The 12,299-nt window shown below is 44.9% G+C and overlaps 1 protein-coding gene across 2 annotated transcripts in view; it reads left to right on the plus strand.

Annotated features, from left to right (window-relative positions):
• Positions 1–8,753, plus strand: part of LOC138498078 (zinc finger protein 84-like) — a 94,983-nt gene extending 86,230 nt beyond the window's left edge. For both annotated transcript variants that reach the window (XM_069621930.1, XM_069621929.1), the window contains one exon: positions 426–8,753. In XM_069621930.1, coding sequence (XP_069478031.1) covers positions 847–2,454 — 1,608 coding nt within the window. In that variant the 5' untranslated portion in view covers positions 426–846 and the 3' untranslated portion in view covers positions 2,455–8,753. The remainder of the gene's footprint in view (positions 1–425) is intronic.
• The last annotated feature ends 3,546 nt before the right edge of the window (positions 8,754–12,299 follow it).

The following is a 12,299-nucleotide window of genomic DNA, read 5'->3' on the forward strand; positions in this document are numbered from 1 at the left end:
CCGACGTCCGATTGGTGGCAAACTCCTTTTATCATTTGTGTGTGGAAATTGGGATCTTCCATGTGATAATGTAGTCATTTCTGAATAAATATATTGTTAGAACATATACATGTTGTTGATAATATGCATTTAAAATGTTTGTTCACCCAGGCTGTTTTTTTCCCCTAGTGTTTTGGATGCAAAATATTTCTAAATAAAAATGAAACACATTATTCCTGCTGCATGTTACCTCTGTTCCACTAAGTGTTCCCATTGGAGCACCACTTCTCTGCCACCTATTAGGGTGCCTTTCCCCAATAGATGGCACTTCAAAGTCAAATAAATTACTACCTGAGGAGTTACTACTGAGTAGTCTTATTACGTGTGCTGCCTGTGATTGTGAACATGTTGAAACTAATAATGTGTGTCTCCTTTTATCTTAATAGGTGACTGATGCCCCAGAAATGCAACATTGATTTTGATTCTCTGGACTATCGCAGTGAAAAGCTTCATTGTTAGAAAATGCAATTTCCAAGCATGTTAGAAGATTGAACGTTTGGGGTCCAGTTGCCTTTTCAGAGTATTCAGGAACTGGGATTGCGAAGCCTGGTGATAAATGATGGCTTCTGTCCATGCAATCACTTCGTAGTAGCAACCAGTAACCAAGTGTGTTGATTCTGTAAATCCTGGGGGAGGGGGGAGGGCGGGGAGAGGGATATCTAGCACAGCCATGACAATGTGGTATGTGCAGTAAGAAAAGCATTTCTCATGTGTGCTCTGAATTTGGAAAAGGTTAATTGAAAAGGCTCCTCTTAAATCTAGGCACCTGACAAATTAAACTGGCAAGACACTTTACACGTGCACAAAATGTGGGAACAATTGCCATTTCAAGAACATACTTATTGCCCACATGAGGACATAGGTGAAAAACCTTATCAGTGCACTGACTATGAGAATAGTGTCCATTTGCATGATACACTTATAAGCCACCACCAAATGAATAAAGGTGACAAACCTTATGAGTGCACTGAGTGTGGGAAAGGGTTTGCTACAAAGCGAGTGCTTACTGTCCACCAGAGAACACATACAGGTGAGAAGCCTTATGAGTGCAGTGAATGTGGGAAAGGGTTTGCTTGGAAGGGAAAGCTTACTAGCCACCAGAGAACACATACAGGTGTGAAGCCTTATAAGTGCAGTGAATGTGGGAAAGGGTTTGCTTGGAAGGGAAAGCTTACTATCCACCAGAGAACACATACAGGTGAGAAGCCTTATGAGTGCATTGATTGCGGGAATGGGTTTGCTACAACGGGAGAGCTTACTAGCCACCAGAGAACACATACAGGTGTGAAGCCTTATGAGTGCACTGAATGTGGGAAAGGGTTTGTTCAGAAGCAACAACTTATTAGTCACCAGAGAACACATACAGGTGAGAAACCTTATAGGTGCACTGAATGTGGGAAAAGGTTTGCTTCTAAGGGAGAGCTTACTGTCCACCAGAGAACACATACAGGTGAGAAACCTTATGTGTGCATTGAATGTGGGAAAGGGTTTGCTCTGAAAGGAAAACTTACTGACCACCAGAGAACACATACAGGAGAGAAACCTTATGTGTGCATTGAATGTGGGAAAGGGTTTGCTCTGAAAGGAAGTCTTATTAACCACCAAAGAACACATACAGGTGAGAAACCTTATGAGTGCACTGAATGTGGGAAAGGGTTTGCTACAAAGGGAGAGCTTACTAGCCACCAGAGAACACATACAGGTGAGAAACCGTATGAGTGCACTGAATGTGGGAAAGGGTTTGCTACAAAGAGAGAGCTTACTATCCACCAGAGAACACATACAGGTGGGAAACCTTATGAGTGCACTGAATGTGGGAAAGGGTTTGCTCAGAAGGGACGTCTTACTATCCACCAGAGAACACATACATTTGAGAAACCTTATGAGTGCACTGAATGTGGGAATTGGTTTGCTCAGAAGGGAACTCTTACTAGCCACCAGAGAACACATACAGGTGTGAAACCTTATGAGTGCATTGAATGTGGGAAAGGGTTTGCTAGAAAGGAAGTTCTTACTATCCACCAGAGAACACATACAGGAGAGAAACCTTATGTGTGCATTGAATGTGGGAAAGGGTTTACTCTGAAAGGAAATCTTATTAACCACCAAAGAACACATACAGGTGAGAAACCTTATCAGTGCACTGAATGTGGGAAAGGGTTTGCTACAAAGGGAGAGCTTACTATCCACCAGAGAACACATACAGGTGAGAAACCTTATGAGTGCATTGAATGTGGGAAAAAGTTTTCGTATAAGGTAATTCTTCTTGACCACCAGAGAACACATACGGGAGAGAAACCTTATTGGTGCACTGAATGTGGAAAATGCTTCAGTCGGAACAGTCACCTTATTAGGCACCAGACAAAACATGCATGCCACGGTCCATTTCAGTTTAGTGATATGGCGAATACTTGAGTACACAGGATGTTCTTATCTGCCATGAGCAGGACATGGAAGTGGTGACATCTCTTCTGCAATTGAAGGTGCTGCTGATAGAAGGAGGTGCTTCTACAATGCTACTGAGTTTGGCATGGCTGACTAATACTGTGAAGAACCTGCATCCACAGTGTTTCTCGGTTTCCTTTGGCACACGAATGATGACTCATTATGATTGTTGTATCACTGCTGTTTGGAATGCATCCCTTCTGGAATATTCAGAAGGGAGACTGTACCTTCTGTATTACGGTAACAATCCTATGAAACACTTTGCCTAAGGACCTCATGCAAATTTATGGGCACCAACATTTTGGAAAAGCTTAAAGAGTCATTGGTTGAATCAATAACTATAGACTCATAGGATATATGAGGTGTCCCTTGGTACCCTGGCAGCTAGTAAGGGCTCTGACTTTAAGGTGAGGATCCCCCTCCCCCATCTCTCGGCTAAGCTAAGGTCTAGCACCCTCCTCATGCAACAGGGAAGCTCCCATCTACTGAAATGGAACCCAGACGGCATCTTGTCTTTTTCAGGACTGATATTATCCTCTTGCTACATAGATTCTAAAAGTGGATTTGGAGGGGCTCAGAGTGCATTTCCCTTCTTAACTCCATTGCACAGCTCTATCAACGTACAACCCTTGCAACTTACTGCTAGGTTCTCTGGTTCTCTAACACATCCACGGTAGTTCCTGTTGCATCTCATGCACATATATAGGGATAGAGAAGGTTTTCACAAAACAGAAAGGCTTCTGGGAGAGAAGCATAGTATGCATTACATAACCGTGTTATCAGTTAGCATTTCACTGTACCAACGTCTTAGAGCGCAGAATGTAAAAAGGAAGTATTTGTTTACACATATACAAATCCTCCCATACTTTCCCTCTAGAATAACACAATATTCTAACTTTCCACATTCACATAGAACGTGTACACATTTGTTTGTCTGATAAAATATCTCATCTTCTCTAATCAAATCAATTTACATCACTTCTTTAGTGAAGGACATTCAAATTGACAAAGACACTAACATAACATCCTGTCAAGCTTTATCCTTTCTGCTTCAGGAAAATCATAGTCCCAATTGACCTGCTCTATCACTGAATCAATATGTATAAAATGGCATTGCATTTCTAAAGGCAAATCACAAAGTTTAAACCTAAAGTAATAGCTTGTATAGGCTTGTCAAACCTATACAATGGCAAATCACCATATATCAAGTAATACATTTCAATGTATATCATAATGTCCAATGCTTAGCGAAATTGGAGTACATTATTCAGTCAAGCAAACCCCATTGCAATACTATCCCTAGCATGACTCAGAGGGGCAGCTTAAGGCATGCACCCCCTGCTCCCTCTGACAGGATCCCAGCGTAGCATCGCCTCAGCAAGTCAGCCAGCCCTTGCAGAGATGCTTTGCAACCTTCATACTCTGTCAGTTGTTATAACCCTAATTATTTCCACATTTGACTATGGCAGTGCCATTTCTTTTTTCCTGTGCTCCTTGGCATGTGTGAATAACTTCAGGTGGCACAAAGTGCCAACCTGCTTTTTTTCATCCATTAAGAAATGTGGCCATATAACTGTTTCATTACAATACACACTGGCTTCCTGTGATCCCCTCAGATTGGGTTTAAGGTGCTTTGTCTAACTCATTTTGCTTTTTATGGCAAATTCCTCTTTCTGCATTGGATCCGTCCACCCTTGTCCTCCCTGTATTTTTAAATCTATTCCTCTAGATATTTTTTTTTTTTTTTTTTACTTTTGCTCCCTATATCTGGAATGCCCAACTACTGTTAGAACCCATTAACCTTTAGGTGAATAAGTGCCATAGAGAAATATTAAGGCAACTCTTAATGCCAACCCTACAGATAAGTGGTGTATTAACCATTTACTCCCCAAGAATTGGCAAACACTCCCTTAAAAAACGTAGCCAAATTCCCTACTGTACATTTGGAAGCAATGGACAAATTGGTGCCAACCTTCCTGCTTTCTCCCACTCAGTTCATGAATATGTTCATCCCAGTGATGCCAGCCAGGCCGTACCAGTGGATGGTGGTTTACAGGGATTTCTGCTTGATATGTAGAGAAGCTATAAAGTAATGTTTATTTTATTTTACATGAATTGCTAGTCATAAAGAAGTGTGAATTAAAAAGTTGCAATTTCTTTCTACTTAAAAAGAACAAATGACTTGCCTATCTGTAATGTTTTTTCTGATGGATATACCTGCCATAGATTCCTCATCTATGATATCCATAACCTCATGCAGGTGTTCTCCAGAAACTCTTCTGCCGATAGGGGGTGCTGCACAAGCTCTATATCGGTCCAACCCTTTTCACACCTCGCACCAAAATGATGTCTGGGCCAGTATAAGTAGCGTTGCTGTGCCCCACCTCAGTTCCACCCTCCTTCCCTAGCACTCCTGATGCTGAGGGACTGTAGAACTGATGGTGTACTAGCTTCCCATAAGAGGGGCAGGTAGTACATGCAATGACGAATCAGTGGCAGGAACATCCATCAGAAGGAACAATACTGAGTTGAAAGTCATTTGTTGTACTAATGGATTCCTTCCTGCCATGGATTCCTCATCTCTGATGGACTCCCAAAGCAGTACGTAATCTGGAGGAGGGAGGAAAGCAAGCACACCACCTAAACCACAAAACTCTGAAGGACTGCCCTATCAAAACGGGCATCCTGGCCCGCAAGGGAATCCAAGCAGTAATGCTTATCAAGCGTGTGCAGAGATGCCCATGTTGCTGCCTGGCAAATGTCCAGGACAAGGGAACCCCCTCTGCAGGGCAAAGGTGGCAGCCCCTCCTGGTAGAATGAGCCCGAGACCCTTGGCCAGATCCTTCACACCCAGACCATAGCATTCTGAGATGCAGAGAATGAACTACCTGGAGGGTCTGTTTGGCCACAGCCCTGCCAGCACGAGCACCGGCGTAGCCAACAGAAATCTGGTCATCCTTCCTAGCCTCTCGAGGCTGAGAGACATAGAAATTAAGGACCTGTATTGGGTCCAATCTATGAAATCTTTAATCTGCATTGGAAGGGTGAGGTGGAGGGAAGAACACAGGAAGATGGATCTGAGAGATTGAAATCCGAAATCCTCTTTGGCAGAAAGGAGGGTCTCGCTCCTAGTCACCTTCTCTTAGGGAAAAAAAAACAAATGCAGGGGTGAAACGAAGCATGGCGCTCACTCACTCATCTCGCGGACGTGATGGCAACCTGAAAAATCACCCATAAGGGTGATCAATCTAACAGGAATGAAAGGGTCCAAATGGAGCGCGCATAAGAAAAGTTGGAAATAAATTCAAATCCCACACTGCAACTACAAACTGGCAGGGAGGTAACTGGTTACACCAAACCCACAAGAACTGCATAACAGTGTTGATTGTGAAAAACAAGCCCTTTTCTAAGGACCTCTTCAACACAGAAATAGTGGCAAGGTACCTTCCAAGTGCCAATCTGCAGGGTCGCTTGAGCCAAGGAAAGCAGAAAATCCAACACATGGGGCAGAGGACAGGATAAAGGATCCAGGACCCTCTCCAGCACCAAAGTGAAAGTGTATGCTGCCTGCAGGCATAAATGGATTTTGTAGCTGGCCTCAGAGTTGAAAGGAGCACTCCTTTTATCATAGAACCTCAGTAGTACAGCATGAAGGTTAAGGCTGCTGAGGTTCAGGTGGAGAACATGCCCCTCTGACTGAGAGAGCAAGTCTTCTCATTGGCGCAAGGGAGGGCAGATGGACCTGTCCAACAACTCTGGATACCACGTTCTCTGGCCCAGTCCAGGGCGATCAGGATCAGTGTGGTTTTGAACAGACTGGATCTCCTAAGGGCCAGTGGGATGACTGGGATTGGTGGGCACTCCATAAAGAGGTCAAAAGTCCACTCGGCGGTCAATGCGCCCCCTATAGCTCCCTACTGAAGAAATTCCCTGCAGTGGTACTCCCTTTCCGGTTGACACTGGAAGCGAAGAGGTCCACTTGATGAGTCACCCCCCTAAAGAGAGATCTCCTGCAGAACTTCTTGAAGGAGCTCCCATTTGTGGTAGGCCGAGGTCTGTCTGCTCAATGCATCTGCTGTGTTGTTCTCCCATGTGGCCAAATGAGCCGCCGTCGGGGACACCTAGTTCTCCAGAACCACAGTCTCCTTGCTTCTCTGCCCTCTGGAGCATGCTCTGCTGCACCTACTACAGCGGACCAGAGGCCAAAGGAGAACTTCACCATGGCACATGGTGCATTCATGACACTTCCTAGCCCCATGCATCCAGCCTTTTGCTTTACCCGACCGGTGTAAGGAAGGGAAAAGGTAAAGGTTTTCAGGATCACTGTAGTGGCCTGTACCACCATGCTTGCAGGTAATGTTTGGGCGGGTCAGAAGGTGCAGGACAGTGCTTCCATGCTAGATCCGTGTCCATTCGGGGCCGACAGAGGCAGGTTTCTCCCACACTTCCAACACTGGTGCCTCTACCACCACGTTGAAGGGCAGTAGTGCCTCTTTGGTGCATCGTCCAGAATGTCACAGAGTTTGTATTGCACTCCAGACCGCTTGACCCAGGCAGGTTAGCTGCCAGGTCCAGCATGTCGCCACTCCCATAAAACTCCTCGGGAAGTGTCTCCTCTCTAGAATCCATGGGCTCCAAACCCAGGGGATCTCATTGTAAATGTCATACTTTTTTGACATAAAATTGTCGACGGGAAGTGGGACATATTCCTATGGAGACCATGGTGCGGTGTTGTTGAAGCGTGAATGCGTGGAAAAAAGGAACTGAGGTCATGGGGCGTGGCTCCACTACTTATATTGGCCTCAGTGTTGTTTCTGGTGCAGAGCGCATAGAGGCTTTGGACGGACCCGATGCAGAGCTGGGCCAAACCCCCTGACTGCAGAAATGTTTCTAGGGAACAGCTGTCCTAGGATATGTTAATGTTAAAGGATATTTGTACCGTGCACTATCACCACCGAGTGGTCCCCTGCCGCTCTGGCGGCTCTGAAAGAAGGGGGAAAAGGGAGGGTGAGTTAGTGGGAGGAAGCTGGAAAAGTGCAAGAGAGCAGTTATGTGCTGTTGTCGGCCTAAGCCCGGTGGGTCTGTTGGCTGGGCCTCGGGTGTTTGTGGCCGGTAGTCATTGTGAGTCTATGTGCGTTTTGTTTTGTTGCTGTAGTGAAGTTTGTGCGGTTTGTTGTGCTGTAGGTTTGTGGTTGTGTTTGGTTTAGTTTGAAAGGTGTATGCAGAGGCTGAAATTGTTAGTGGATTGGTTAGTTGGCATTTCTGTCTCGATAGTGAGGCGCTGGGTTTGCGTAATCTCCCCAGATGGGGTGTGGGAGCATTTCTGCACCTCTCTCCTGATCTGGATATCATAGATTAAGAATCCGTGGAAGGAAGGAATCCATTAGAAACAACTGTAATGGGAATTATTTTTGACAACCCCACACAAAGTAGTTTTACTTTCAACATCAACACAGAGATTCTTGAGCCCTCATGTATAAGAAAAATGGAGAAGTCCATATTCTCATATGGCAATTGGACTAAACTTGGCACAACACATGTGCAAAGACTGTCTTGCAACGGTGAAAACATGGAGAGTGGCAGCCATACAACTGCAATCTACAGTATTACTCCAGAAGTAAGTTTCCAAGAAATGCATTCATCACCAGGAGTGCCATCCAGTGTTTTGACTTTGTGTATCATGTTCTACAGCACTACAGTTTCCTTTTCTCCCCAGGATCCCCTCTATTGTATTACACTATTGCCTGTCTCTATTGGTGCATATAGGATTAGTAGATGGTTCCCTAGCCTGGGATTGACAGGTGGAGATGCAATTACACAAGGGAGGGGGCATGCCCACTATTAAAGCACTATTTTATTAAGAGATTGGTTTGATGTGAAGGGCCCAGAGAAGATGTCAAGTGTTTGTTAAATTATGCGGATTTTAGAAAGTGACGTTTTGTGAATAGAGTCGAACGAGCAGGTGGAATAGAAATATCCTCTGTGGTGTGAGACGATAAACTTCGTGCAAACTTGGAAATGAAATGGTGCCTTTCTGTCTGAAATGAGAGTTGTGGGTGTAATGATATCACAGCTGTTCTCTAAATTCCAAGAAGGAATAGTGGAATAAATGTTTACAAAATAAAGCTGGTCTTGGATAAACTGACATGTTTAATGTAAATGTCTCCCACCAGGATTCATACACTGAGTGAAATGCTGATGAAATGAATATTGAGCTTCAGCTATTATGTCAATGTGTTCACATTAAAAATACATTGTTAGTAACTCCATTTGTGGTAAATCTTTTTCCCTGACTTTTTGTGTAAACTGTGTCCTGGAATAGAGGTGATTCATTTGTTTTAATTAGTGGGGTGACCACCTCTATTCCAGTTTTATGCTGGAATGAATGTTATTGTCCACTTTTTAAACTTCCTTGTCCATGGAGGGGGAGTGGGTAGAGACAGAGGAGGTGGGGCAGGAAGGGTGGGAAAGGCGTGACCATGGAGGGAGCTCGTCGTGACCGAGGAGGTGGGGCTAAAGGGAAAGAGGTAGTAATGGGTTCAGTGGATGGGTGGGAAAGGGGTGAACAAGGTGGGAGGTGGTAGTGAGGGAGGAGGTGGGGTAAAGAGAAGGAGGTTCAGGTGTTCAAATCTGCAAAGAGTTTCCTTCCATACCTTAACCCTCAGCTAAATGAGATATGACATTAAAGAAAACATTTAGGAAATTAAGATGTGTTCACAAATCAAGAAATTGATACAAAATTGAGGAACCCACCTTCTACTTTTCCTGTCTTTGTATAAACATTTGCTAGCATGACCTTTCACTTTTCTTACGATAAAAGCCATGGATGAACTTTCTTTTTCCATAGGATTGTAATAACTGAGGAGTCAGGAATGAAACTGGGGCAAAAGTTAGATATGATATGGCTGAAGACATTTGTTTTAACACCAACTATGTTGGGAAAAGGCTTCGCTGTCCCTGCACTAGTGGAGTTTTCCCTCCTTAACTCAGAACTAAGGATCTGTCTGTGTCAGAAGTCAAAAACCAAACCATCCTGTGTCCAAAGTACTATTCTGATCCTTGCGCGCTAAACAAATGAATTCTAAGGTGAAAAGGATAATGTGTTGTGCCTTGAGTGTTTTATAAATGTTCAAAAGAAAGGAAAAATGGATAACTCCCATGAAAAACAAGTCTTTCAAGTATGGGCATCCTTGCTCCAGAAGGTTCTTCCCTTCCCCTGGATTCTTCATCCCTTTTTTTGGGTTACAGATGTAGCTTTCACACCCTGCCACTGGGGTAGACGTGGCGTTTATGGCCCACCAGCCTGAGCGTTGTAGACCCGAGCTATGGGCCGTTAAACTGGGGTTTCTTGCGTTTCTTTCTTCAGTGATTTAAATGTCCCAGACTGTGAGAAACCTGAAGGTGTCTCACCCGCTAGTCCCCTGGTATCTGTCTTCCACAGCCATCTCTATTGGATCCAGTTCCAGTGGGGGTGGACCAGTGCGGGAGGGTCACCTGGATGGGGGTGGGAGGGGTCTTCAGGGAGTGGAAGTGGATCACTGAAGGGTGAGAGGCGGTATCCCCTTCCTTATGACACCTATTCCCATCCTACCCCGTAGGATATGTAGAAGCTCTACCCCACCCCCTCCTCCAACTCAAACACTTTCAAACCCTATGAAAGAAAACTGACTAACACGAGAGCCGTTTACCTGACCTGTCCCAACACAAGGGTCAGGCAATTGCTGATAGCTACACACACACCTGACTGCCCTTTCCCCTCCCCACTGGGATAAAATGTAAAGCACACTTGAGCAAGGTCGAACGCAGCCATTCCGAGACAGCAGTTAGAACGGAGGAGAAAGGCTTACAGATCTGAAAGGATGACTAGGAGGGAATTACCCTTGCACATTTCAACACAGACCTGCAAAGCCTCTGTGAAAGGAAACTTAAGACTGGGAATCACAGCTGGCGAGTGGTGTCTGATGTCAGTGGCAGGTGGAAACCTCCCACACTGACCAGGGCGGGGAGAAGTGGTTGCCATCGTGGTCCCGTCCTTGACTCCAGCGGGGAAGGAAACACCAACGAGCTCAGCACAGCCGATGAGTCAGAAAAAGCTAAAAGTAGACAGACTGTGTTTAGCTCAAGGTTGCTGTGGCAACATTGTATGTGAAGATAATAGACAGATGTCTTTTGTTAGTCCAATTGGTACCAGCAATAGAGTGGTCCGGTGCCACGTGTGTGCTCATTCGAAATACCCCTCTCCTAAAAGAAAGAGAACACATTGAACTAAGAACTTTTTGGTTATTGAAACTACAACGACCAGGTGGCCTAGGGGAAGTCAGTGTGAAGTGTCAAGGTGGTCACACGAGGGTCAAGCCAAATCCCTTGTACAGTTGAAATTCTTTGGCATGTTTTGAAAACTAAGTGATCTGTTATAATTGTCAAACGTGAACCCGATTGAGGGATGCCTGTGAATTGGGGTAAATAGTAAGATACCCGTGAACATTGTGATGACAATCAACCAGACAGAGATGTTCACAGTGAGCTGATGGTCTCAGCCCGATGGAGGGAGGGTAATGTTGAGGAAAGGGTTTGGAGCCTGTGTGAGAGGGATCAAAGGGTGAAAAATAATCGCCCGACATGAAGATTAACAGAAGGAACTTTTGTTTTGTGTCTAACTATCAGGTCCTCTGAAGCAAGAGACTTTGCATGAGCGAGACTTGGGTACAGAAAGTCCTGATATTGTGGACATGAATTGTAAGCTTGTGCCGGAGAAACCCTAAAGGAGGAGAAAAACTGGTATTTCAGTAAGTAGGTACCGATATAGGCTTGGGCACTGCCCTGCGAGCTGTGGTGCAGCAGTCCAAAAGGAAGGTGGCAACAGTGCAGAAGGCATCAGAAAGCCGAGAGATGGGTGGGAGTGGTGAGAAGGTTTGAAGCATGGCCGAGTGCTGTTTCACTGTGGAATTCAAATGGGATTCAGGTGTTAATGTGTTAAGGTGCTGCTGAGTCCATGCATCACAATTTATGATGATGCAGCTGAGCACCTTGTGCTCATGAAATCTGAAATAGTTAAGAAGTGAGACATGACGTGTTGAGTAGAGTTTATGGCATCAGCTGTTATGTATTTACCCTTCCACTCGGACCCCTCTCTACCCCCAGACCCCCATCAGAAGTATTGACAGAGTAGAACCGCAGGTAACCTATTGTAGGTTAGAAAGATTGCAGTGAACCGGAAGATGTAGAACATGTGAGAGCAGTAGGTTCAAGGCAGGGATGTCGGCACCTTAACTGATCCTGGGTGACAATGGATCAAAAGAAGCACGGGAAGTGTCAGCAGACCAAAGGACGAGTGCTGTTCCTGCTAAGGTAGTGGGGGTAAAAAAGAGATTAGCAGAAATGGGAAGGGGGTGTGTAAGTGTGTTGGGGAGAGTGTCACTGATGTTTTAGTAGAGTAGTAGTAGACAGTAATCAAGTGGGAGGGAATAGAGCACAGGCAATTGGGGTTGCAAGAATGGATTGGGGACTGTGGTAACTTGCAAGGCTGGGAGCAGAGGGCGTGAAACACTTGTGTATAGGGTTGTTATTATATAATATTTCATAATGTGTGGCAGTGCCTAACATACAAGCTGCATTTATCATACTGACTGTGCCATGGCTCTTCATAGCTGCGAAAAAATCACTCCAGATCTGCATGAGTACCTGCTAAACTGTCTACTCGGCCCGACATTGCTACTAAACCAGCAGTGATACAAATGAAACGGGCACAGCCTTATAGGTGTATCACCTTCACCTCTTTTGATAACGTGGCCTGAGGATGGGCTTAATCTACAGGA

The sequence above is a fragment of the Ambystoma mexicanum genome, chromosome 5q (assembly GCF_040938575.1).
Source record: "Ambystoma mexicanum isolate Mex_15411 chromosome 5q, UKY_AmexF1_1, whole genome shotgun sequence".
NCBI lineage: Eukaryota > Metazoa > Chordata > Amphibia > Caudata > Ambystomatidae > Ambystoma > Ambystoma mexicanum.